This window comes from Pan troglodytes, chromosome 8, assembly GCF_028858775.2.
Source record: "Pan troglodytes isolate AG18354 chromosome 8, NHGRI_mPanTro3-v2.0_pri, whole genome shotgun sequence".
In the NCBI taxonomy this organism is placed as follows: domain Eukaryota; kingdom Metazoa; phylum Chordata; class Mammalia; order Primates; family Hominidae; genus Pan; species Pan troglodytes.
The window spans coordinates 98,384,732-98,410,943 of record NC_072406.2 but is presented as its reverse complement, the minus strand read 5'-3'; the positions used below and the strand labels follow the sequence as shown (position 1 = coordinate 98,410,943).

Below are 26,212 nucleotides of genomic sequence, written 5' to 3'. Positions count from 1 at the left end.
GCTGAGAAAGCTGGCTTTGGGGGCCAGCCAGCACCTGTATCCACTTTTCCATCTTGAGAGACCCTTGCCCCCAGGGTGGTCCCCTCAGATGCTGGTGCTGGGTGCATGGTGCACCCCCGACACCTGGCTGACTCATTCTCTAAAACAGGCCTCATGTCAACAACTTCAGAGGCTGTGTGCTGTCATGCTGGCTGTTAGGACGGCGATGAGGTGTTGGAAAACAAAGCCCATGCAAAACTTGGGGTGAATGAGAAGAGCTCCAGCAGCATGTGGGACACAGGCTGGGTGTGGCACCCCTCACCCCTCACCTGCAGAATTGCACCTGGGCATCCTGCTCAGAGATGGCACCGATGAGCAGAGGATGGCCTTGGACATGCCCAGGCGTCTGACCATCAGCCCAGACCTCACTCTCCTAGCTTGGTTTTGAGTTTGAACCTGGCCAGGCTGCTTTCTTCTCACTCTTCTTGCAGTGGGTGGTAAGTTACCTGTACTTACTGGTGCTGGTCAAAGTGCTTCCTCAGTACTAACTCAACTCTCATTATTACTCCATGAGGTCAGGACTATCATAACCGCGTTTTCAGGGTAGGGCATGGAGCAGGTGTGACTTGCCCACAGCAGTAAGGTGCAGAGCAGGGATTCGAGTCCGGGTAGTTCGGTGCCAGAACCTATCCTCTTACCACTGGGCCAGTCCTTCTCTCTGAGAGTTCTGGAGAGCCTCCTTTCTCTTGTGTCATTGGGCGTCCTCTGCACTAATGTGGCTTTTAGTTTCAAAGGGGCCAAGAAGGAGTGTGTTTAGCACTTGATTGGTAAATGAATGAATGAATGAATGAATGAACACTTCCCGAGGAGGAGGAATTAGCATTTTAGAACTTATTCAAGATCTATTTTGTGCCAGTGGCTATATTTTCACATCTGTGTGTGGTGCAGGTGCCATGACCTGTTCTTCTCTGCCCTCCCCCCATTTTACAAAATAAGGCATGAGGCATGACCAACCCAGGCTCCGGGCTGCTGTGTGGTAGAGGTGGGCTGGGGCCTGGGCTTCGTGATTGCCAAGTCCATTCTCTTTGCACAGCCCAGGCTGCCTCCCAGGGGGAGCATCTGTGGACTGGCTGGACAGAGTTAGTTTGTGAGAGATGCCTTCAGCTTCTGTAGTGTCACTTTGCCTCTTCCTCATTCTGTTCACAGTCCCCTGGAGTTAGCATTTTGACCAGTAAATGTGGACAACAGTCCACTTGCACTTGGCCACATAAGAATCACAACAAGAAAGATATAAAGAACAGAAAGGACCTGGGATGGGGGAACCCGCTCCATTTACCCCCACTACCTCCCCAGCTTCACCCCAGCTCTCTCCCTCCTGCCCTCACTCTGGGACGGGGGGGCACACTTGACCAGGGCTGTAGGGGAGTAGTGTGCAGAGCAGGGAGAAGGGGAGCGGGGGTGCTGCCCCTCATAGGTCATCTCCCTGGGCTTGGCTGCAAGGCATGCTGGGGGCTTGCTGGCAGCCAAGGTCGGTAAACAACTAGGCTGGGCAGAGTGAGGGAGGGGCTGCGTCTGTGGAGGGATGGCCCTTGAAGAGGGACCTGTAGCCCAAATACCTGGTTTAAGGGCCATTGGGCAGTTGGCAGCGTTGAACTCACGCTGGAGGGTGGGCACAGTCCCCTGGTAATGGAGTCAGGAAAGGTGGACGATGGATTGGGGGTTCTGGGTCAAGAGCCCAGCAGCTGGGGGTGCAGGGGTGGCACATTCCCCTTGAGGGAATGGGCTAGACCTGCCCATTGGCAGGCTTCAGGCCAGTGCTTCTGTCTTGGTCCCCACCAGGTGACAGGCCAGGGAGCGGCACAGAGGGCTGCATGCACTCCCACCTGACCTGCCCAGGCAGTTGTAGAGGGAGCGAGGTGAGTGTGGGCATCCCTGTGACTTTTACCCCAGAGACAGACCCACAGGGTGATGACTGGCTGCCATTGCCTATGGTTTGCCTGGTGAGCACAGCTGTCTCGGGCTGTCCTGGCGATAGTGGGTGGACCAGGGCCAGGCCAGGATGATGTACATCCTGCTTTGTCCTGTTGCTGCCTGCTGCTCCAAGGCATCCAGAGCTGGGGGTCCCACTCCATGCAGGGTGCTAGGGAGACACAAGTCCTGAGGGTGCTCAGTGCAGGTGGTGACAGGGACCAAGGAGCAGTCAATGACACTGAGCTGCAATCACATATAAAGCAGAAAGTGACATCAGAGGAAGGGCCTGTGTTGTCCTGATTGTGGGTAAACAAGAAGGTCCCTGGAGAGGAGGAGGTACTTGTCTGGGTAGATGAGAAGGATTCACCAGGTAGATAGGGGCCAACAGGGGACAGTGAGCTTCTGGCAGGGGAACAGCAGGTGCAGAGATGAGGACACAGCATAGCCTCCAGACCCTGCGCTATATCCTGAAGCCTGGAGGTTGCCCTGGGAAGTCTGCTGGCTATGCTGCAGGATTAGTGCAAGGCCTTGGAGCTGGGGCTTGGGGCTGGTTAGGCTGGCAGGGTGGGCCACTCCAACCTTTCCTAGAAGGGCTGCTGGCCAAGGAGTGAGTTTTGCTCCTGCTGCATGAATCACCTGGGGTGGGAGAGACTAGACAGCTGAGGGCCTAGCAGGGGGCATCCTGGTCAGCTTCCAAATGCAGGGTGGAGACGAGAGCTTTGGCACAGACAGGAGCTCTGGAGCAGTCAGCCCTACCAGGGAGGCAGGACATAGGCTGCGGTGGGGGGAGTAATTTCCACCCATACACCTGCATATACCTTTGCTGGTGCGTGCATGAACACACACACACACGCGCACAAGCACACACACACAGAACCAAGACTCAGAAAGTCAGAAGTAGTGATAAGGAGAATGAGAGAGCCAGAGAAAGCTAAAAACAAAAGTCAGACATAGGTTGAGATGAAGAGGGGGAGCCAGAAACCTCACAGAGCCTCAGTTCTCCATCTGGGAGGGATGCTGGAGCCTGCTGTCTGGATGTTCTTGTCTTTCAGGAGACAAATGCAGGTGGGGTAGGGGAGAATTGGACACAGGATCAGGCCCGGTGGCCCGGGGCTGCAGGGAGGGCTGAGGCAGGCTCTGTGGTGTGGCCTGTCCATAGGAGTCTAACTGCAGGCTCCGGTTCCTCAGACCTGGCCTTCATGGGCTTCTCAGTGGTCTGTTACCAGGAGACCAGCTGGCCCAAAGGCCAGCAGGAGGAGAGACCACCGTGTAGCTCCCTCCCTGAGCCTGTTTTAGAGTGCAGTGGACATTCTCTGTTCCCATGGCCCAGTGACTTCTGGAGAGGTGTTGCTTACGAGGTGTTGCTTACAGGAGCACCAAACCCACAGGCATGTGGAATTTCTGGGAAGCCGGCTGCCTCTTTCCTAGGGCCAGGCCATGATTGGTGTCTGGCCAAGAGCTTTTCTGCTCAACAGTGCTGAGACTACCTCTGCCCGCCCAGACTGAATGAAGGAATTGGCCCCAAGCTCCTCCAATCTCTACTTGGCTGAGTCTCTAAAAACAGGATCCCATATGAGAGGGCTGTGAATAACAACAGAAGTTGATCCTTTTTTGAACACTTACTATGTAACAAACGTTATTCTAAACTTTTTATATGAATTAGTTCATTTAATCCTCATGTCAGCCCTAGGAGGTGGGACTCTTATTATCCATTTACAGGTGAGGGGCATAGAGGCTCAGGGAGGTTAAGTGGCTTGCCTGAGGGCACACAGCTACCACAGTGGCCTGACTGTCTCCTGGGCTGGTCCCTTAACTTTGAGATCAGAGACAGCTCAGGGTTTGAACCCAGGCTCCCCTGTGATTTTAGGCAGTGCTGTAACCTAGGATCTCTGCTCCTGTTCCTCCTGTCTAGAATGGGGTAGTAGTACCCACTTCCCAGGGAGGCCATGCGGTTCAGTGATTAGTTGAGTGGGCCCTGGCACGGCTCCCTTCCTCCTCTCCCGCTTGTCTGCAGCAGAAGGCATGTCCTTGCCCCACCCTGAGCACTGCCATAACCTTATCCTCTTTTTCAGCCTTTTTCTAAACAGAGCTGGAAGCACCTTCTTGGTTACCCTAGGGATCCTTTTCTGGCCCCAGCCTTCCCTGGATGTGGCCACACCTGTCCCTTTCTTTCCCCCTTAGTCTATGTCCTGGGCATAGCCGAGCTCCTCAGAGAGCTCCCTGTGCTGCCCAAGTCTCCACCCTCTCTGAGCCAGCTGTGCTTCATAGTCTTGGGACCTGAGTTGTCCTGCCTGGGGCCCCATGGAACCAAGGGTTCTCACATCTGGCTGCTTGTCTCTCCCTTCCTTTGCCAGCCCCAGGACAGCACCGTTGCTTTCTCCCAAGCTTCTCGTTGTCCTTTTCTGACCCCGAACCACTCCCTCCTTCTTGGGCAGAATTAGATAAAGTGAATTGCCCAGGACTCTTGACTCATTCATGCAGGGACTGGATTCTGAACCAAGTGTAGAAGGCCCCATATTCCAAGATCTTTTCTCATTGTGCGCTGAAGGCTAACTCTAGTCTTGGACAAGACAGAATTTTCCATTGCCTCATTCCTAACATAAGTCCCATCCCATTGATTCTCTGACTTACTCGTTTACCTTGAAACACTGATATTTCAAATGATTTCCCTAGTATGGATGTTTCTGTGCTTTCACTCAGCTCATTCAATTGTTCCATATCTTCTGAATATCTCTGCTTCAGGCCCTGACCCTGAAGATACACAAAGCCATGAGCCTCAGCTCCTCCTCTTGTGACCTTAGGGATTAAGCATGAGATAATATGATATATATGCAATAGAAGTGTGCTAGGATAAAGTATTCCTGGACATGCAGGAAAAGGAATGGTTAACTTTGCCTAGCAGGGGAAAAGTCAAATAATGCCAAAGAGCAAGAGGCATTTGAGGTGGATTTTCGGGAATGAGTGGAAGTTTGAAAGGCAAAGTAGGGGTTGAAGAGTATTTCAGGAAAAGGGAATCAGCACGTGCAAAGATAGAGATTAGAATGGGCATGTCTACATGTAGAGAGCATGGGGCACGTGAAGGTTGGCAAGTACACTGGTGCCATTGTGATGTGTGGAGCTGGGGAGCGGTGGAGGATCTCACAAACTGGACTTTGATCACTTGCAGTGGGGAGCATGGCTAATATTTCAAGGGCATGCTTGTCACTGACTTTGGTCTGTAGAGTGGGTTGGAGAAAGAAGGGCTGGGAGGCAGGGAGACCAGTTGGCTGATAAGGGAGGAATACAGACATTCAAAGGCAGAGTGAGGAGGTGACGTCTTGTGGGCTGGCCTGGGGCTGAGGGGGAGCCCAGGAGGAGCTGTATGGGCTTGGGTTCCTGGGAGTGCTTCAGGAAGCCCCATTGCTCAATTGCTTTCGAGGTTCTCCAAGACGCTCCGTGCAGGCATGCCCAGGACTCATCACTGTCCTGATTTAACTTTCACAGTGTAGGCTTCCATGTGAATCCTGGCTGGGGAGCCTAACGTTTCATTGGCGGAGCAGTAAAAGTCATTAATGAGGAGCTGGAGAGCTATAAATAAGCGAGCATGATCCCACCCAGTGTTCCCTGTGTTTCCAATCTACAGGAGCAGGGAATTGGTTTTGATTCATTAATTGTTAGAGGAATGAGGCCCCAGAGATCCCATGGTGCTGCCAGCTCTTCCCCACCCTCCTGGTCTGCTTCGTGCATCCTGACTGCATGAGCTGCCCACCTGCCCTGGACGACAGTCCGTCATTCCTCAGGACCATTCGGCTCTGCTCCCCTGGGCCTCTCTGGGCTAGGCTGAGCTTGAGGCCAGAGAGGCTGGGGCTCCCAGCCTGGTAGTACTCCTGGTGAGATACTTGCACAGCTGCTGCTGCCTGAGCCAGGCCTCAGGCTCATACCTCTTCCCTCCCCACTGTCCCCTTGGTTCTCTGCAAACTCTCAGTGAACCCCTCCTTAGAAGGAGTGTCGGCTTTAAGGAACTGGCTCCCTTTCTCCAAATTGTGGGATATGGCTTTGCCTTTTGGTGAACATGATCACTGTGAGACCTTGGCAAGTTTGAAAACTTTGTGTCTCACCCACGAAATCTGGACTCCAGTTGTGCTTATTTTCCAGAGTTGTTAGGAGGATTCTTTTCTTTTCTTTTCTTTTTTTGATACGGAGTCTTGCTTTGTAGCCCAGGATGGAGTGCAGTGGCACTATCTTGGCTTACTGCAACCTCCGCCTCCCGGGTTCAAGCAATTCCCATACCTTGGGCTTCCGAGTAGCTGGGATTATAGGCATGGGCCACCATGCCCAGTAAATTTTTCTGTATTTTTTTTAAGTAGAGACAGGATTTCACCATGTTGCCCAGGCTGGTCTCAAACTCCCAAGCTCAGGCAATCCGCCCACCTTGGCCTCCCAAAGTGCTAGGATTACAGGCATGAGCCACAGATTACATAGTTTCTTGCTCTGCTGTGCTGTGCTGGGGTAAGCAGTGAAGGTGCTTCTGCTTATGGGCAGAATGAGACCACACAAAATAGTCCAACATGGCAAATGTTTGTTAGTGCCATGAAGGCAAGCCATGGTGAGGGAAGATTGGGGACGGTGTGGAAGGTTATCTAGAGGGAATGATGGTTACCCACCCAGCACCCAGGAGAAGGAGAATTAGCCAGACAGACGTAGCAGAAGTACTTTAGGCAGTGGGGAGAATGTGGGAAGAGTCCTGACAGTGAGCAAGAGCTTGGGACGCTTGAGTTACTGCACAAAGGCCTGCTACCTGGAACGCAGGGCATAGGGTGTGGAGTATGCTGGGCCTGTGGGTCCCATTAGGGTGTGCGTTTTGTTTTAAGGCCAGTGGGAAGCTCATGTGATTTTAAGCAGGGACAGCACTGTCTGGTTGGTGCTTTATAAAGGCCAGTCCACTAGTGTGTAGAATGGACAGTGTGTCCATCTGGGACAAGTGGGGAGGTTGGAGGTGTAAGGGTCCACTGGAGAGGTGTCAGTGTTCTGGACCAAGGTGATGGCAGTGGAGTGGAGGAAAGTTGACAGGCTCAAGATATATTTGGGAGATAAAGCATTCAGGCCTGGTGGTGGCTTGGGTGCAGAGGGCCAGTGAGAGAGAAGTGTTAGGAACTGGTGGGTGGATAGGACACCACTTTACTGAGTTTGGGAGACCGGGAAGAACAGACTCACACCCTAGGCAGCTCAGTGTTGATGCATCAAATTTGAGCTGCCAAGGGACTCATTAAGTGGAGAACTCAGGCAGATGGGTGGGTGGGGGTCAGGACCCCAGGGGGAGCCTTGTGGGCTTGAGAAATAACGGTAGAGCCCTCAATAGGGCCGGGCTTAGTGTTCAGTGGGGTGGGTCAAACATGCAAGGAAGGTTGATGATTCCATAAAGAGAGGGTATACATGATGGATCTGGGTGTGGGAAAAGGCCAGAGGAGGGAGGCTTCGGAGCTCAGGAGCAGGGACCAGCCTTAGGAGAAACTTTTCTCTTGAGCTTTCAGCACAGACAGGGAGGTGTGGAGCTCTGGAGGCAGGAAGTCATGCGAGATAGCTTGTGATGATGGCTTCTGATTCATGAAAAAGGATGTAAGTCATTCGTTGAACTTGGGGAATAAACCTGGGTGGTTCAAGAAGAACAGGGAGGGAGGTGGTAGAGATGTGTCAGCGTGGGGAGCCCTGCTGAGGTGGGTGACTGCCATGTGGCCAAGGTCACCAAGTTGCCAGGTGCGTGGTACTCTCTGTGGCCCTGCACTGCTTGCCGGCAGTGTGGAGGAGCGTGGGCAGGTTGATCCACCCTGAGTTGACTCCTAGTTGGGATTTCAGCAGCCAGGCTACATAAGGAAAGAGAGGGATTCTGTAATGGAGTGACTGGAGAGGAGGAAAGCAGGCTCCAAGGCAGGAGGTAGGGTTGCTGCAGGTCTCTGGGAAGTTGGAAGGTGGGCAGAGAATCACTGAAACACAGTCTGTGGGACAGGATGGATGCCTGTCAAGTGTGTGTCCTGTGCTCTGGAGGGAGGCGTCTTCTGCAGGAGGGGCGGGAGCGCCAGCTCACTCCAGGGCCCGAGCTCTAGCATTGGCCTCTTATAGCACCACCACCCATCCCCCCCCCATTTTATGGTTTTGGTTACCTTTTAAATGTCTTAATAAAAGATGAAACGTATTTATTCTCCATAGATCAATAATTTACTGTGAGTTATGACAATACTAAATTTGGTCAATTATTTATCAGCTCTAAAGTATTTATAAATGCTACCTTAATTTAAAGCATTAGCCATTGGAATTCAAATATTAATAAAGCTGTTTCCCATTTAAAGGAAGAAAGGAAGAGTACAGATAATGAGGGTGGCTGGGGGCAGGTGGGTGCTCGTGGAGGTTAAGATTATTGGAGGAACGAGGTGGCTCGTGGAGCAGCCTTGGGGGCGGCAGAGGTGCTGGATTCCCTTGGGGAGAGACCATTCCTTCTGGGCAGGCAGGGCCAAGCCCGGGTTTGCCCAGAGCCTGGCTCTTTTTTCTGCTGCCCGTGGAGAGGAGCTGAGCCTTGCTGGGTTCCTCTGAGGTTAGGGCATCAGGTTGTTTCTCCCCAGGTGGAGGCTCTCTCTTGCCTCATCCATTTGGAAATGTCCTGCTGTTCTTTAAGGTGGCACCCAGGGGCCAGCTAACACAGGAGCTGCCGGTTGAGGGGGCTTGGGACCTCAGAGTTGCAGGGGCTGCATGGGCAGATCTTCTTCCTGGGTGAGCGAGCCTGGGGAGCGATGCCTCCAGGGCACCTGACAGAGGGAAAGGCTGAGCTGGCAGTGGCCAGTGTTGTGATTGGGGGTGGCACCAGGAACCGTGGGTCTCTTCTAACACATGCCTTCTGGGGTATTGCTTCCCACAGCCTTGTTCTGAGAATGTTCCAGAAATCCCCACGGGGATGGAGAATAGTGGGCATGGATTAGTGATGGTGCCTAGAGTGACCTCAATGTCTGAGGGCACCTTTCTCACCTCCAGCACCCACCTGCAGGCACCCAGTGACTTGATGAGTCAAGGTTCTGCTTTCAGGGGAGACAGGCCTTGTTCCTGCCTGCCTACTCCTTCCCTGGGGCCTGCACTGAGCCGGGAGGTGCCCTGGGGATTTCTATCCAGGGACAGTTGGGTAGAGTCAGCCTGGAATCCTGGGTTCTGTCCCCTGCTGGCCACTTTCTCTTTGCAGCATTGGATGTAGAGGTGCCTGGTGGTCTGGTGTTCTCTTTGCTGTTTGCTCTCTGGCTGTGTGGCCCTGGCCAAGCAACTAGCACTCTCTGTGCTCTGATTTTTTTTTTTTTAACCAGGGAAATCAGAAAGCTCACCTGGGGTGAGAGTTACTGAGAGTTTGTTCTGTGAAGTGGCCAGTACCTCACCTGACATGTCCCACCCCTGAGAGTCCGCTGTCTGGAAAAGCCTGGATGGGTGGGATGTGAACATCTTCTCCAGGGAAGCAGGTGGGAATGTGACTGTGGATTGTGCAGTTGTATCGGGAATGCTGTCTGGGCACCCCCCGCACCCCCAATGCCGAGCTCTGAGTAGCCCTTTCTTTTGTGGGGACCCTCCACTTTCCCAGGACACAGGGTGCAGGTGAGGGGGCTGGAAGCCGCTCATTACAGTTTGTCTTTACTTACTTTCCCAGCTGATGGATGGGTCATTCTCAGGGGGCCCTTATCAGTCCATCAAGCCTGTGTTGTAATCAAGAGAGACATCAGCTTTGTGACCATATAATATGGAGGCAAAGAATTATAACAAAAGCCGTTATCCTCTAGAGAGCTGTAAAAACATCTTTGAGCATCATCCTAGGTAGCGATGGCTTCTGAGTTGCTACTATGTGCCAGGCAGCATGAATGGCTGTCCACATATAAAGACCTTTCATGGCACACATGGAGCAGCCCTGTGAAGAGGGAGCCATCATCTTTATTTGACCCCCCCAAGAAGAAAGAAAGAAAGACAGAAAGAAATAAAGAGAAAGCCAACCAGTAACCCAGAGAGGACCAGCCCTCACCCACAGTCCCAGCTTGTGACCAGGGCAGGCCCCGGACTCCGGCCAGGTGGCCAGTCCCAGTCCTGGGGTTCAGCATCTGTCACAACAACCAGGGCATGCATTGTGTAACATCCCATCACACACAACCTTGATTAAGCTAATAGCTGATTTGGCTTTGATCTGATGTATTTTGATCTTATTATTTTTATGTTAGAAGCCTCCAAATAACCATCATTTCAACAGTGCCCCAATTAGCAGGCCATTCACAGTGGATTGGAAATTGACTCACATCAGGCCTCTCCATTAGCGCCTGGGAGAGGCTTCCAGCCTTAATTACCCACCCTTTTTGTGGAGGCCTGGCGCTTACAACGCTGCAGGTGGCTCCACGAGGGGTGGGCCGGCAGTGCTCACCTCCACGGGGAGGGCGAGATGGCTCTTGCCTGTGACTACTAATACTTAAGATCCTGGGCATGACTTTGATGGAGAGATGGGATGTCCAAGGAAGGGGCAGGAGGCTGACATCTGTTCAGCATCTTGTGCACTGTGAGGCATTGGCGCTTGCTATCAGCGTCCTAAGTCAGTGCTCTCATAGCTCTGCTGGGTAGAGATTCTTATTCCTATTTAATAGAAAATGGAGGCTGAGAAAGGGACATGCCCATGGCTGTGTGGCTACTGACCGGAGGAGCCAAAACTGGAACTTGGGTGAATGAATGCTTGAGATCTGAATGCTCTTCCCACCACCCCTGGTGAGGTGGTAGCTGGTGAGGGTTCAGCCCGGCTATATGTCGTTGTCACTCTGCACCCACCTTGTGCTGCTCTCCTGAGACCCTGAAAGGTTCTAAGTCCCTTCCTTCCTTTGAGGCCCTGGTGCCAACCACAAATGAATTTACCCTCCTCTGTGTCCCAGGGAGCTTCCTTTCTCTTTCCTCCAGTTGAGTTGCAGAGTCTGTCTCCTCAGTGGATCCTAAGCTCCTCAAAGATGGGATCTGTGGTCATCCTGCTCTTCCCCCTGACAGTGCTTAGGGCAGGGGCTGGCTTGTGGGGGGTGGGCAGGGATACCAAGTGTATGTATGAGACAAGGAGGGCAGGAGCCAGTGGCATGCATGCCCAGATGGGGAAACTGAGGCTCAGAGAGGTTCTGCCACTTCAGAACCTGACATATATGGAGTGGGGACAGATGATGACCTGGGAGGGAGCCAGGCAGGTGGGGCAACAAGAGCCAAAAGTGACTGATGGCTGCAAGGAGGACTCTCCGTGGGAGTCCTGGGATGGGACAATTCCACAATTGAGCATTGGAGTTCCTGGACAATTTACGTCCCAGGGATATACAGTTTATTTTATACAATTGCTGTTTAAGATTATAAATGTATTGTATTGGCATTAAAGAGAGCATGCATAAGAAAAAATATCCACGCATTGTCATAGTGCCTTAGCTTTTAGTGTTTTCTCTTGCTGTTTTCATGGGCGTGCTTTCTGCCTAGCTGTAATCATAGTTAGCATATAATTTTGTGCCCTGGTATTTTCACGTGACCACCTCTCAGAAGCATTTTCCCCATGTCTGTGGCAGTGTTCATTGTGTGGCCTCACATCTCATTATCTGGAAAATGGATGCAATGATACCTACTCTACACAAATGTCCTGAGAATACTGTGAATTCACATGTACAAAGGACACCAAGAGAATTTGGCACAGAGGCAATTCTCACACAATAGTCCTTCCTCCTATGTAGTTTTCCTGCTTATCCATTATCAGAGGATTATTTTTCTTTTTAAAAGGAATTATCTGTTTATGTCACAAAATTTTGGCTAATATAGAAAATAATGAAAACCACTTTCAGGTTTCTTCTAAATTGCAGTCACTTTTAACATTTTGCAATATTTCCTTCTGGTTTTTCTTTCATGCATGTTGATGTTTTATTTAATTGATAAAATAAAATACATACAATTTTCTATCACTTTCACCTACCTTTTTTATGACAGGCACTTTCCCATGTTATTGTAGTATCTTCTTGACTAGTTTAAAGGCTATATATACTTTCAGAAAATGGGGCACTTTCATAACCACTCATCTATTTGCATCTTTTAGATCATTAGCAATATTCCAAGAGTATGGATAGTGTCCTCTGAATGGTTTTGGATTGAGTGCTGTTCCTACGGTTTGGACAGGTACCCAGAGAGGAATTATTGACTGGGGCCATGGAAATTCTTGCATGGTGTTCTTGCACGAGTCTTTACTGCTATTGTGAACTGGGCTTAGCCTGTGTCTGGGAAAGGATGGTGAACACAGCAGGCATGACCCTTGTCCTCCTGGAGCCTGGGGTCAAGTTGGAGAGCCAGCCAGTAACACAGGCAACATGTGGCTCATGACAGGGAAGTGCAGTGAAGGGGGATAATGCCACAAGGGTTATGAGCCAGTCTGGGGATGCTGAGTCTGAGTTTTGAAGCAAGAGTAAGCATCAGGATTGAAGAGGTGAGTTTGAGGGTCCAGGGTGGGCAGTTGGTTGGGATGTAGCAGAAAAGGGTGTGGTGAGGAGCATGAGGCTGCAGGCATGGGAGCTTGCAAGACCACCCTTTCAGGAGTGGGCTTTTACTTTATCCCTAGGCTCTTGGGGGGCACAGCAGGGCACGCAATGGATTTCTGTTTAGGAGAGAACTCAGCAGACTGGAGCTGGGGTAGGAGGGGGCCAGGGCATCTAGGGGACTGTGAGATTCACAAGATCTCATCATCTCTTGTTTAGCTACCCCCTGCCGGTGGCCTTGAAGAGGAGAGAACCGTAGGATTTGGGTTCTCTTCCTGCTGGTGCTCATGCAGGTGCAAGGCGAGCGCCCTTGCATGGAGGGCAGCCGGTCTTTGCTGCTGGAGAGTGTGGGGGGACCCTCCCCTTCCCACATGTTCCTCTGCCTCCCACTGCCTTGCTCCCTGGGGTCAGTTCCCCCTTTTCTTCTCTCCCTCTCCCAGCCTTATCTGAGGCATTACATAAACCCAAGGGCTCTTGACCGAAAGAACTGCATTGTCAAAAGTTGTTCAAAGTCTGCTGTGTGCAGCAGATGGCCTGCTGCCATTCACAGCCTGTGTTTTGAAACTGCATCTGCTTCTCCACATCCTTGCCATCGCATAAACCATTAGTAAGAGATGTTTGCTTCAAAACTGGTGCAGTGGGTTGCAGCGTTGGGAGGTGCATCTTTCTATTAATTGGTTGATGTCCCAAAAAAGTGTACGCACGTGGCTACAAGGGGCGCCTCTTGCAGTTACAGGAGAACTTGTAAAGATGAGCCCCTGAGCGTGTCAGCCCTAGAAGCGGCTGCTGGAGCGTCCGTTGCGTTCCTCCTCCGCACCCGTGGTAACTGCCTGAGTGGCGGGAGCGTCTTTCTTTGTTATTGTCAAGTGGCTTTTGAATAATCCTTCTGGAACAACTGCTTCATCTGGGGTTTGGCCCAGTATTTTTATGATATGGATCACTTGGATTTGGCCAGAAGACCTAGGGTTTCTTTTCTATTTTTTTCCTACATCTTGGGTCCTCTTGGGTAAGTGCCTCTCTGACTTTCAGAAGCCATTTAGTCCCTTCAGTCCCAATCAGTTCAGTTCAGTCAACAGTTGTAGAACACACAGTATATTCTCTGCCTGCGGCTAGGCATGAGGATGCACAGATCAACATAATGACATTTGGGCTCTTAAAGGGCTTATAGTCCTAGGTGGGAAACAGGATGGCTAATTTTACAGCTCAGTTGGGGTGAATCAGGCAGATTTGGGATGGATCTGTGCTCTACCATCCTTCCCTGACTAGCCTAGGGCAAATGGTTTTGCCCGTTTTGACTCCTATTTTCTCATGTTAAATGGGTACAAGAATGTATAGCTGGCATTTTCACCAAGGATGTCAGTGAGGCTGTGCTTATGAGAGCCACTGGCCTGCCCAGGATGGTTCTTGGTCCTGGAGGGAGGCAGCCTCTCTTGGGAGTCCCGGGCATGAGCTGCCAGGCATGGGGCCTGCAGGTTGAAGCTGGTGCAGCATCGCCCTGATGCTGACCCCTTCCTCTCTCTCTTCTCTCTTTCTAGCCTGTGACCTCATGACCCAGGGGATTTTGGCCTTGGTCACGTCCACTGGCTGTGCATCTGCCAATGCCCTGCAGTCCCTCACAGATGCCATGCACATCCCACACCTCTTTGTCCAGCGCAACCCGGGAGGGTCGCCACGCACCGCATGCCACCTGAACCCCAGCCCCGATGGTGAGGCCTACACACTGGCTTCGAGACCACCCGTCCGCCTCAATGATGTCATGCTCAGGCTGGTGACAGAGCTGCGCTGGCAGAAGTTCGTCATGTTCTACGACAGCGAGTATGGTGAGTTGTCCGGCAGGCGAGCCGGGGCTGCTTGGGGACAGGGATGGCCAGATGCTGGGAGACCTGAGAGTGGGTGGGGCCCTGGACCGGTCGGGGGTGGTCTGTGCTGAGTGGGCCTCCAGGTGATAGGGTCAAACCTCGAGCTTCATGAGTCAGGAAGAGCTGCAACAACAGCTCCATAGATAGGTATAAAGTTGCCTAGCAACAACACTTTATCATGACGGCTGAAGTTTGAATCATCTTAGAGGTTTCAATAAAATATTAATAAACTGCTGGCAGGGATCCAAAGGGCTGTATGCTGGCACAGGTGGAGGCTGGCCAGCATGGTTCCTCCTGGAGGTCTCCTCTCCAAAGAGTGCCCTTCACACTGGACGATTGCCTGGCCTTCCTGGCTCCTTGCCTCCATCCATCGCAATCTGCCTTCAGTTTCAGGGTTCCAGGCTGGGGCAAAGGTCAGGGGACGGAATGCCCTGAGTGTCATGGAGCCAGGCTGGGGTTGGGGGGTTGGGAACACTGGGTAGGGCTGGGCATGGCTTCTTTGAAGACCTCTCATATGAAAAAAAATCATAATTTGCTTGTTAGGAAACCACAAAAATGGGCTTTGGAGAAATGGCTTCAGGTTTTCTTATGACTGCTCTGTAAAAACAGACTAGTCTTAATCCTGAGATAGAATGGTTTCCATGTTTAGTGTTTAAACAATTTTTTTGAAAATTATGCGATAATTTAGATTTACATGCAATTATAAGGAGCAACCTAGGGAGATCCAGCGTGCCCTTCACCCAGGTTCCCCCACAGTAACATCCTGCATAGCTGTAGTACAATATTGCAACCAGGATTTGATACAGCCTGTAGGCCTTGTTCATATTTCAGTAGTGCACGTGTTCTTGCAGGTGTGGATTTACTGCTATGCATTTTAAAAATCACATGGTTAGATTCCTATGACCACCAGTCAGGATACAGAGCAGTTCCTTCACAAGGATCCCTGTGCTACCTCTTTATAGCCACAGCCACCTCCATAACATGTTAGAGGGTGTGGGAGACTGATGAGGGTTGGCAGCCCCACGGCTGGTGCCAGGATGGAATGGGTGGAGCTTCGAAAGTCCCATTTTGTCTCTGGGTGATATAATTTCTTTGCCAAGAATGTAACTAAGAAAAGAAATCAGCATATGTTTGCATTTGCCTAAATACTCTTCTTCTCTAAGACTGGAATGTTGTCCTCAGCTCTTGAGCAAATATGCTGTTTGGAGTCTTCCAGGAAGAATTGAAAGAGCAAACAGTCACTGTGCTGAAATAAAGATGAGGTGGATGGGGACAAGGGCAGGACCTGAACTGGACTCAGTCCAGGACCTGGCCTCTCCCTCCCACCCTCCCACTCCTGCTCAGTCCCTGGCCCTTGGCGAGGAGTTGGAGACTTTGTAACAGCCCCGAGCTGCCTGCAGGGATCTCTTAGGGGCCAGGCCTTCCCCGAGAACCCTTGGGGCTGGTGGCTTAACCCCAAAGTCCAGCCTGCTCTGAGGCTGAACCCTGTGGAGAGGCATGGACACTGCCAGGGATGGGGGTGCTGTGGTCCAGTGTGCCCAGGCCCTTCCCACCCCACTTTCTCTGGGCACCATTGCTCTGTTTCCAATCTGGCCTGCAGACACAGTTTTCCCCTAGAGCCTGGGAGGCGACCTTGATGGGAGCCTCAGCCGCTGGGAGGGCAGGTGATCAGCTCTCTAGCCTGCCCACCCGCCTGGGCTCCTGTGACTCCTGCAGACTGAACAAGGCCTGGTGGCACTTGCCCAAGTCCTGTTTTCTTATTACCCTCCTTACCCTCACTCTTCTCAAGATGCAGGTCCTCAAAGAAAGGTGTCCCTGAGCCCCACCTGTCCTACAGAGCTGGCAGCTTGGTTACACGCTCTCGCAGACATGCTCGTCCTGCCCTCAGCCTGCCCTTGGCTTGTCCTGACTCTCATGAGGGCTAGTCCTCCATGAGTGCTGGACTGCCTGGTGATGCAGTGAAGTCCAGGAGAGTGGCTGTGTGCTTCCCACCACCATGGCCCTGCAGCCTGCATGGTGCCTGGCATAGAGTAGCCCCTTGACACATTCATGGATGGGGACATGGAGTTTTCAAGCCATTTTCACACAAAACAAAGGAGGAATGGGGAGAAGGACAAGGGTACTGGATGGTCTGACCTCTGACTATGAGGTAGCAGGGAAGGGGTGTAGGCTAGGAAACAGGTTGTATTCTACAGACACACTCCCCCGCCCCTCTTCTTTCCTCCACCCAGAATCTCCAATGTGATCAAAAGCTGTGTTCCTCTTTTCTGACATGGACACGTTTGCTACCTTTGGTGGGGTTGAAGTTAGTTTCCAACCAGACTGCTCCTTATCAGTAATTCCATAAAGTCACCAAGTGACCAGTAGCTTTCATCTGGAGGACCACTGCAGCTGGTTGGTTGAGGCTGCTTGGGAGCTGTGCTGGGAAGGATTCTGAGGCCGTGTGTGGGCTCAGCAGCAGAAAACACCATGATCGGTCTGTGAGGCTTCCATGGTGCAAGAGAGGGATTGGCAGAGACCTGTCATGTTTGCTGGTTCAGACCTGGAGGGTGGAGGTGAGCGGAGAACCCCAGAGCTGGGGTTCTCAGTCAGAAGACAGCGTCAGAGTGGTGTGCTCATGGCGCTGTCCAGGGTGCTAGCCCTTCTGGCTCTCCGCTTGCTGGAGGCCAGAGAACTCTTTTATTGGATTCTGTGCAGGACCTCCTGCCTTTGCCTGCCCTGGTCATCGGCCTCCTGATATGACAAGCATTGAGGCTTGGTTTCTGCCTCTACACATTTTCTGTAAAATTTTAACCCGGTGCCCAGTGCTCGTCCTGGCTTTCCCCTCATGCCCAGCCCAGCTGCTGCCCATTTCCAAGGTGCTTGTGTCAAGTGAGCCAAGGCAGCTCAGCCTATCTGCTGTTTGATGCAGCACATCCAGCCCTCGGAGTGCGAGTGTGGCTGCTCCCTCGGCATGGCTGGCTGTGGCCTGTCCCAGTGTCACTCCTAGGTGGATACACATTGCTAATACAGCCAAGACAAACGGTGCCTCTGGAACACCTCAGGGCCCCTCCTCCCCCTGACTCACTGTAGCACTAGCTGCAGATGAGCACAATTCAAAAGCAAATTAAGTGTAAAGACTATTCTGTTCTTTCCAAAGTCAAACAGAAGTGGTTTGGGAATATAGCAACTTTTTTTCAATGCTGATCTGCAAGTACCTTTATGTATTTTACTTCATTCTAGCCACCCAACATCCCTCTGAGGTCAGATTATTGCTACATTTTACAGATGAGGAAAATGAGGCTCAGAAAGGTTCTTCCTGACTTTAGTACCCATGCATTTAGCCAAGGCATCATCCTATTTCTGTAATTTGGACTTACTAGGCTCTAGCTTCCTGCTCCTGTCCCTAGCCAGTCAGAGTTGATGCCAAGAAAGAGGGAGGTAGTTTGGAAGGACATGGCATGCTCTAGGCTGATGCAGTCACTTTAGTGAGCATCATACATAGGCTCCCTCCTTTGTGGGGCAAGGCCTGATTCTTCCTCATTTGCCCATCAGCCTCCCTTTAAACCCTGGAATGTCCTGCCCCAGGTAGAGCCTGAGGACTGGACATTTGAGCCAGGAGTTAGAGATCAGAGGAGGAAAAGCCATGGGCTCCAAGACAGAATTTGGCAGAAGGGTGAGAGAGGAGTTGGTATGTATATGGTTTACAAGATGTGCTATTTGGTAAAATTCCACTGAAAATACTTGTATGCTTGTTATGACAGTGAAAGGAAAAATAAAAGAGAAGACGACATTTGAGAGAGAAAATTTGCAACATTAAAATACCAAAAGTTTGGATCGAAAAGAACGGAGAACTTTCTGAGTTGCCACTTCAAATGCTGGGATATTCATGTGTGTATGCATTGGCAGGGGCCGAGGTGGGAGGGGGTGCTAGTAGCTGTATCCACAATTTCCCTCTAGTGAATAAATTTGGATCAAGGCTGTAATTATGATGAGCTCTTAGATATCATTGACTCCTTCATTCAAAAAATATTCACGGAATCCCTACCGCATGCCAGGTATTTTGCTAGGCACTCATTTTCAGTGAAGACACAGATGGGTGGAGTAACTTGGCTAATGTTGCATGGGCTGGCATTGGAAGTTAGGCCCCAGGGGCCCAGGGGCATCTCCAGGGCACGGCAGTCCTTTCTTGGTCTCTGGGCTAGCTCGCGGACCTGGGATGGGTTGGGAGCTGGGATTCCACAGAAACAAAACATCAGGGCTCTGTTTGAGTGGCCACTGTCTATTTGTGCTAGTTTAAAAATTATTTTTTAATTGAAAGCTACACGTGGTTACAATGTATATGTTTAATTAAAAGATTAATAACCTGAAGACTGATGAACCCACAATCAGTTTGAAAAATATCAAGGAGCCCTTGTGTGCTTCACCTGACCATGTCTCCCCTACAGAGGGACTTAAACACTCTCCCGATTGTGTGCTAACAAGTCCCTCGCTTTCCTTGATAGTTTTTTTTTCTTTTTATGTGTCTGAAGTTTTGCCAAGTTGTATCTAAGCATGGAAATTTTAAATTTATGCCTCATATATTTAAAACACTGTACATGTATTTCACTGTTTTAGAGGATCCCAAGCCAGTGTCTTTTTTTTTTTTTTTAACTTTTATTTTAGGCTTAGTGGTACAAGTGCAAGTTTGTTACATAGGTAAACTCATGTCATGGGAGTTTGTTGTATACATTATTTCATCACCAAGACAGTAAGCCTAGTACCCATTCGTTGTTTTTCTTGATCCTCTCTCTCCTCCTACCCTCCACTCTCCACCCTCCCATAGGCCCCAGTGTGTGTTGTTGCCCTCTGTGTGTCCATGGGTTCTCATCATTTAGTTCCCACTTATAAGTGAGAACATGCCATATTTGGTTTTCTGTTCCTGTGTTAGTTGGCTCAGGATAGTGGCTTGCAGCTCCATTCCTTGATAGTTTTATCATACAAGTATGGGGCCCATGGTTGGTTTGCGACTCATATATGTGGAATAACACTTCTGCATGCTTCTGGGATTGTTTTTTAATTTTCACTCAGCATTAGGTTTTTGAGATTGATCCGTTTGATGCAGGTGGATGTATTAATCATTTTTATTGCTGCACCGTATGCCCTGATTTATTTATCTACTTTATTGTCTGTGGGCATTTGTGTTGTTTCCAGGATTTTGTTATTACCAAAAATACTGATAGGAACATTCTCATATTTGTCTTTTGGTGTTTGTGTGCAAGAGCTTTTCAGGGTCTATTCTGAGGAGCAGAATTGCTGGACTCTTGGGTCAGTGCACATTTCACTTTATTAGGTTAGACCAAACTGTTTTCCAAAGCATTCCTACCTATTCACACTACCATGTGCAATATACGAGATTTCCCCAAGTCCCCTAACCTCACCAACACTTGTCTTGTTACTTTTAGGTTTCTAGTGCAAAATGTAATTTTATTTTGATTTTAATGTACATTTTCTTGATGATAGATGAGGTTGGGTATCTTTTCACATCTTTATGGGCTATTTTTATTTTCTTTTTTGTGAAACACCTGTTTGTAGTTGATTTTTTTGCCTGTTTTTAAAATCGAGCCTTTTCTTTTTAAGTGTGGCAATATCTTCTTAAGTTAATTGTTTGTCTTAGTGAACAGAAATTCTTTATTGTAGTGTTGTCAAATGTAGTCATCTTTTTTTATGGCTAGCTCTTTTGCTTGTCTTGTTTAAGAAGTCCTTTCCTACCCGAATGTCAGAAAGAAATTTTCCTGCTGAAACCTCCCTCTCTATGTGGAGGGCAGATATTGTCCACCTGGCTAGGTGTCCACAGCTAGGGCCTGGCCAGGCTGTGCCTGCCCTCCCCTGCCCCTCTGCGAGCCTAGCAAGCCTACCTCTCTCAGCATCTGTGGGCTGATATTCCTTCCACCCTGACACTGCTCCACTTTGCCATGCCTTTGGGCCAGTCTTTTTCTTGGTGGCAACTGAAGAAAGCTCATGCAAATTCAGTGCAGCCTATGGCAAGGTGGTTAGGAAGAGCTTCCTGGAGGAGGTGGCATTTAAGCAGGTGCTTAAATAGGAGTAGTTTTTATTTTTTATTAGGCAAGCAAAGGGCACTGGGGGCTGGAGGTGACATTTAAACAGGTGCTTAAATAGGAGTAGTTTTTATTTTTTGTTAGGCAAGCAAAGGGCACTGAGGGCTGTAGGAAGAGTGTTCTAAGCAGAGGGAAGAACTTGCTTCCCTCTTTCCAGAGGAAAGGTCTGGGGGCAATGGAGAGGAGGAAAGATCATATGGCTGGAATATGGGAATTGGCTAGGGATAAGACTGGAGAGACAGTCGGAGGAGGCCTTAGATGCTCAGGATCCCCAGAAATCTCTGGGAGCCATATCTTGCTACCTCGGGTGGCACTCTTGGGTCCTGTTCTTTATACCCCATCCAGAGATTTGAAGACAGACAAAGGCAAAGCCTTCATCTCTAGAAGGCTCTGGTCCTTTCATTGCGTCCTGTCTGAAGTCATTGTCTGCAAACAAAAGGGCAGAAACTGACACATTCTCAGGAATGATGATCCGAGTTAGGACAAACCACAGTCCCAGAGTCTAAGCTAGAGGTAGGACCCGAATTTCCCAGATGATCCAGGCGTCATGCCAGGGGGTAACAGCTCCAGTCCCTCTAGCCCTTGCTTCATGCTGGGTGCCCTGAAAGAGCGTGGAGCTGCCCTTGCTCACATCATCCCAATGGCAACCCCACATGGTGGGTTCTGTACTCAGAGAAGTAAAGGGATTTGCTCTAGGCCATATGGCTGGTGAGTTGGGGGCTGGCCAGCTCTGGTTCCCAAAGGGTCCACAGCTCTGTTCATAGCCTCTTGGCAAAGCTGTGGGGAGCAAACACCGTGGTAGAGTCTTTGCTTGATGTACAAAGATTTGTTGTGGCATTTTTGATGACATCAGAAATTAGCAACAACCTAAAGGTCCATCTTCAGCAAATTGGTTAAATATATTATGATATTTACATTTAATGGAAAACTCTAGTTCCTTATGTACTGAGTGGAAGTAGTTCCAAAACATGGTGCTGTTAGCTGACAATAGAGAAGTGAGAATGGTGACGTGGGTGTTGCTTTGTGTACAAGTGAGCTTCTATGTGTGTGTATCTGAGTGGACACACATGGTCACTCCAAGGAAATGCTGTTTAAGGAAAGGAAACACAGTGGGTTGGACTGGGATGGGAGATGAATTTTTCACTGCATAACTTCTTGTACTTTTTGAGTTTTGCATCAAGTGCAAAAAATAAATGAGTAAATAAAAAAGTAAGCATGGATCGCCATTCCTCTCTGCCTCCTGCTTCCTGTGCAAGGTGACTTCTCTGAGCTTCAGCCTCCTCATCTATAGGGTAATTTCTGAGCTGTAAGGGCAAAACACTAGTAGAGTGCCTGGCACATGGTAAGTGGTCTATATGATCACAACAAACCATGCATGGGGACCAAGAGTGGTAGGAACCAACATTCTTCCCTCATGGCAGTGCGTGTGGGCACTAGGTAACCTTGGTAGAATCTTGGTGCAAGAGATTTGGCTGTTTGCTCCTCCAGTCAGGCTCAGGATAACCTTTGCGTTTAATAGTTAGGGGCATGGGCTCCAGAGCAGTCTTCTTGTTGAATCCCAGCTCCGCTGCCATATCTGTGTGACATTGGGCAAGTTACTCAACCTCTCTGTGCAACAGTTTTTTCATTTGTAAAATTGCGATACGATACTACTTTCTGCCTGATGGGGTTAACATGTGGATTAAATGAGTCAATAGATGTCAGGGGCTTAGCTCAGTACCTGGCGCGTGGTAACTGCTCATTAACACTTACTACTCTGGAGCTGTGCCCAGCGGTGGTCCCATTGCTGTCCATTCTTCCTTGGCTTCCCAAGGCAGACCTGGTGAATCCCAGTCCTGGCTTGTTCAGCAGCCCAGAACACAGCTGTATTTTGGTTGTGTTCTTGGTGCTTGGGGAAACAGAGAGAGCTTGGGGGTCAGCTCTTTCACCTGCAGGTTACACACCTTGCCCTATGGAGGAGCTGAGCTGCCAAGGCTTCCCTAAGGTCTCCTTGCACAGTCACAGGTGGCTCCGAAGAGCCATCATGCCTTCTAAGCTGGACAGCTTAACTGGTTTTCATAGAAAATATCTGTCGGGATCTCACCCCCAGAGTCTTCCTGAAGTAAAATTCCGTGGAAGAAACGGAATTATCGGGGCAAATGTTACTTTAATCAATGCCCCTTGCTGACGTCTCCTTTGCGGCCCCTGGCAAAGCAGGCCAGATGACTGAACTGCCATGCCTGATCTCATTAATAATACACATTGGATCATTATGGCATTAGTTTAAATTGAAGTAATACATACTTTTTCCAGACAAAATGAGTAAGTGGGTTTAATTGCTAGGAAACCTGTGGAAGAAGTTTGACAATAACTTTACCTGGATGAGTGTTTTGGGTTTTGTTCTTCGATCTAATTACAAAGTAACTGTACTTTGGGGTGTGTTAATTGTAGTGTGCCCTAGAAGATTAAAGTTTATTAACTCTGAAGTTCCCTCACCCCTCCATCAGATTCCAGAGTGCGTCTGGAGACATGAGGAGACGCCTGATGCAGGCGTGCATAAAGGACTGGAAAGTGAGGCTACGCCGAGTCCCACACATGCCCCGGTGTGCTGCTGGGTCCTGCTGGAGTTGAGGGAGCAAGAACTTATCCAGATCGTCCCCTGTTTCCTCTTCTCACCACACACCATTGTGCCCTTGCAGGACCGATGCGGGCTCCTGTTGATATCCCCCTCCTGCCAGACCCACACTCCCCAGACCTCCTTTGCCCCACACATGAGAGGGAACAAGGGAGATGTTGTGTTGTTAAATACTAGAATTCCAGGAAGGGTACCAGCGAGATGTGGCTGCAGACTTCTGGAAGGACCACTAGTCCAGATGGGACCTCCCCTCCTCCTGCTCCCTGTCTGCTCCCTTCCAGCTCCAGCTCCTTGCTGCTCCGTGAGTGTGCCCAGCACAACCTGCTGCAGAGGCTTTGGGCTGGCTGTTTCCTCTGCCTGGGACACTCTTCCTGCACGTTCAGACGTCTGCAAGCTGCACCTTCGGGGCTTTGCTTCAATTCCATCTGTCCCGTGGGGCCTTCCCTTTCCAATTTATTTAAAAATGGAACTCTAGTTTCTCTTGGCACCTCTTTCTCCCTTTTTCCATTGAATTTATTCCCATTTACTCAGCTTTTGATGTCTGTCTTTCCCCAACTAGTTCCATGCAGACAGGCAGTTTTGTTTGCTTGGTTGAGTGATACTGGACCCATAGCGTTTAGAACAGCACCTAAAGCTTAGTAGGTGCTCATTAAATATTTGATGAGTGAATGAGTGAATTGATATTTTGGGGGTGTTTCATTGCCCATTTATTGGCCCAGAAGCATTTGTTTCTTTCCTTGAGTTTACCAATTACAGCAGTAATATACGCTTCCTATGGAGTCCAAGTATGTGCAAAGGCAAAGCCCTTCCCTCCTCCACTTTCAGTAGAGCACTGGCTTGTTCAGCCTGCTGTGTTTCTGTCTATACCTTCCTCCTGGTCAAGTGTGTAGACTGCCTGTGTATGCCAGGGGTCGGGACTGGAATGTAGTTTAGATGTGGCCAGCCCCTGAGAAAGTTCTTACCATAGCTTCAAGTCAAGAATGACTACAAAACACATATGAATCACAGTGAGATGGCAATGGTGCTGCTGAGGTCTGGTGGGTGAGCCTGGCTTGTGTTGGAAGACTTAGTTCTCTTCCTGGCTTTATCTTTTTCTAACATGCTTCTGGGCACACTGACAACTCTTTCTGATCCTTTGCTTTCCCACTTTAGTAGTGGGGATAATAAAAACGCCTACCGTGGAGGGTTACTGTGAGGCTGAAATGAAATGAAATGAAGTGATGGATTTGAGAGTGATTGCACTCCCTGAGGTCCCAGACCATTTCTCGTTTTTCTTACTCCTCCGCAGTACCCAGGACAACGCTGGGTACAAGGCCTGTGATTGAGCCAAGCGCTGAACAAACTGTGCTAGGAGCCCTGAAGCCTAGAGCCCTAACTCTGTCCCGGGAGGCAGTGGGTTTTGAATTACAGCTGGGAGCAAGAGGGCTTCTGCAGGTGGAGGAAACCTGTGACTAAAATGCCAGAGTGTGAGTGGCATGGCATATTTGAGAGGGAGGAGGGATGGAGGGTCAGCAGCTTATGGGAAAGGGTGAAGGGGTCCATGGAAGGGAAGCTGCGCTAGTGGTCTCAGAGGCCAGGTTGTCGTGTCTGTCATAGGGTTTTCCTCTTCTGATGTGAGGCATGTGCTGTGACGTCGAGGCTTGTCCTCTGTGTGAACTTTCTCCTGTGTAGTAAGGATGCTCAAGAATGGAAGCCCGTCCTCTCTGGTTGCATTGCTCTGGAATGTTAAAAGGATGAAATTGCCTGTATCTTGTGTGACTAGTTCTGGACTGCAGGAAGCCTGGTGGTTTTGATCCAGGTGGCAGCTGCCTGCCCTGTATTTTCTGTGGAAGGCTCTGGGAGTGGTGACAAGGCCACTTAGAACCAAAAGGTGGGGGTCACGCCCAGACACAGCCATGTGGGTAACATTATGTCTCCTCTCAGCCCTTCACGTACCCAGTTCCTTGCTGGAAGTTATCCTCTTACCCACCTGATGGCGTGGTCGCCGCGGGGGCTTGTTTGCTGCCAACCCCCAGCCAGGGTAGGAGGCTGCACATGAACCTGGCATGCTGCCTCTGATTTTTGGTTTGATTGTTTCAGGTTGCATTGTCTGCCTGTTTGCTTATTTGTTTATTTCCTTCACACATCCAGAGAGAATTTGCAGAGGCTTCTAATGTCTTCTTAGAGAGACACTGAGGTTAAGAAAGCAACTGCATTAGAAAATCAAGAGGTGCCAAGGACGGCTGTGGTCATGCTGTTCTGGCAGCCACAGGTTACAGGGTGGGAGGAAGCAGAGGGACCAGGCCCCCCTCAGCACTGCAAAGAATCCTCCCTGAGGGACCTGATCTCTACAGGAGACCATGAAGGACAGAATGGATGGCAATTCCAGCTCAACCTTTACAGCAAATGTAGAAGTGGGTTTTGCTTGGCTGTTTCTCAGTCAAGCACAGTCGCTGACTGTGCAGTGTGGCCCTCTCATGGCTCAGCTGATCCCAAGCTGGAACTTACCATTCCTGGAAGGGTAGGGATAGGACTTGCCTCTGCCTAAGCTTCCTCTGGGCCAGACTTGAAGCGGGTCATAGCAAGGGTTGTGCATTCTGGCACTCCTTGCTGCCCACGGAGTGAGGTTTCATGTGTCCATTCAGTTTAGTTCTGTTGGACAAATGTCCACCAAAGGCCTTTGCATTCCCAGGTGCTGGGTGGGGCTCAGGAGGAGAGCAAGGCAGGCATGGTCCCTGCCCTGACAGGAACTGCTGTAAGTGGGACAAGGGGTGTGAGGGGGGCTGTGCAGTGCTCACCATAGAGCCGTAGCAGAGCCGAGGGAGGCCTTCATAAGCATTGGTGGCCGAGTGCAGTCCTGTTGGGGTGAGGAGGGCTGAGCAGAGACCAGCCCAACGTGAGGGGTTCCAGCAGGGCAGAGGGGCTGCCTTGTGTTCTAAGGGGAGTGGGAAGATGTGGAAGGGGAGACCACCCTGCTTTGGGATTTTTGCTTTGAAATTATTTGTATCATATACATAAGTCATACACAAAATGAATATACTCTTGTTGAAAAAAATTAAAACAACATACACATTTAAAACACAAAGCAAGCACCCATTAGGCACGTGTTCCCCTCTCCCACCTATCTGCCTTCCTCTCTTGAGGTGAGTAAAGGCCTTGCCTGGACATGCCACATGTGCACACAGATACAGTGCTTTGCAGACGCAGAAGGGGAAC

The 26,212-nt window shown here is 50.1% G+C and overlaps 1 protein-coding gene across 3 annotated transcripts in view; it reads left to right on the top strand.

The window, feature by feature from the left end:
* Positions 1-26,212, top strand: part of GRID1 (glutamate ionotropic receptor delta type subunit 1) — a 779,753-nt gene that overhangs the window by 148,865 nt on the left and 604,676 nt on the right. For all 3 annotated transcript variants that reach the window (XM_063781959.1, XM_016918777.4, XM_016918780.4), the window contains exon 3: positions 14,003-14,287. In XM_063781959.1, coding sequence (XP_063638029.1) covers positions 14,014-14,287 — 274 coding nt within the window. In that variant the 5' untranslated portion in view covers positions 14,003-14,013. The remainder of the gene's footprint in view (positions 1-14,002; positions 14,288-26,212) is intronic.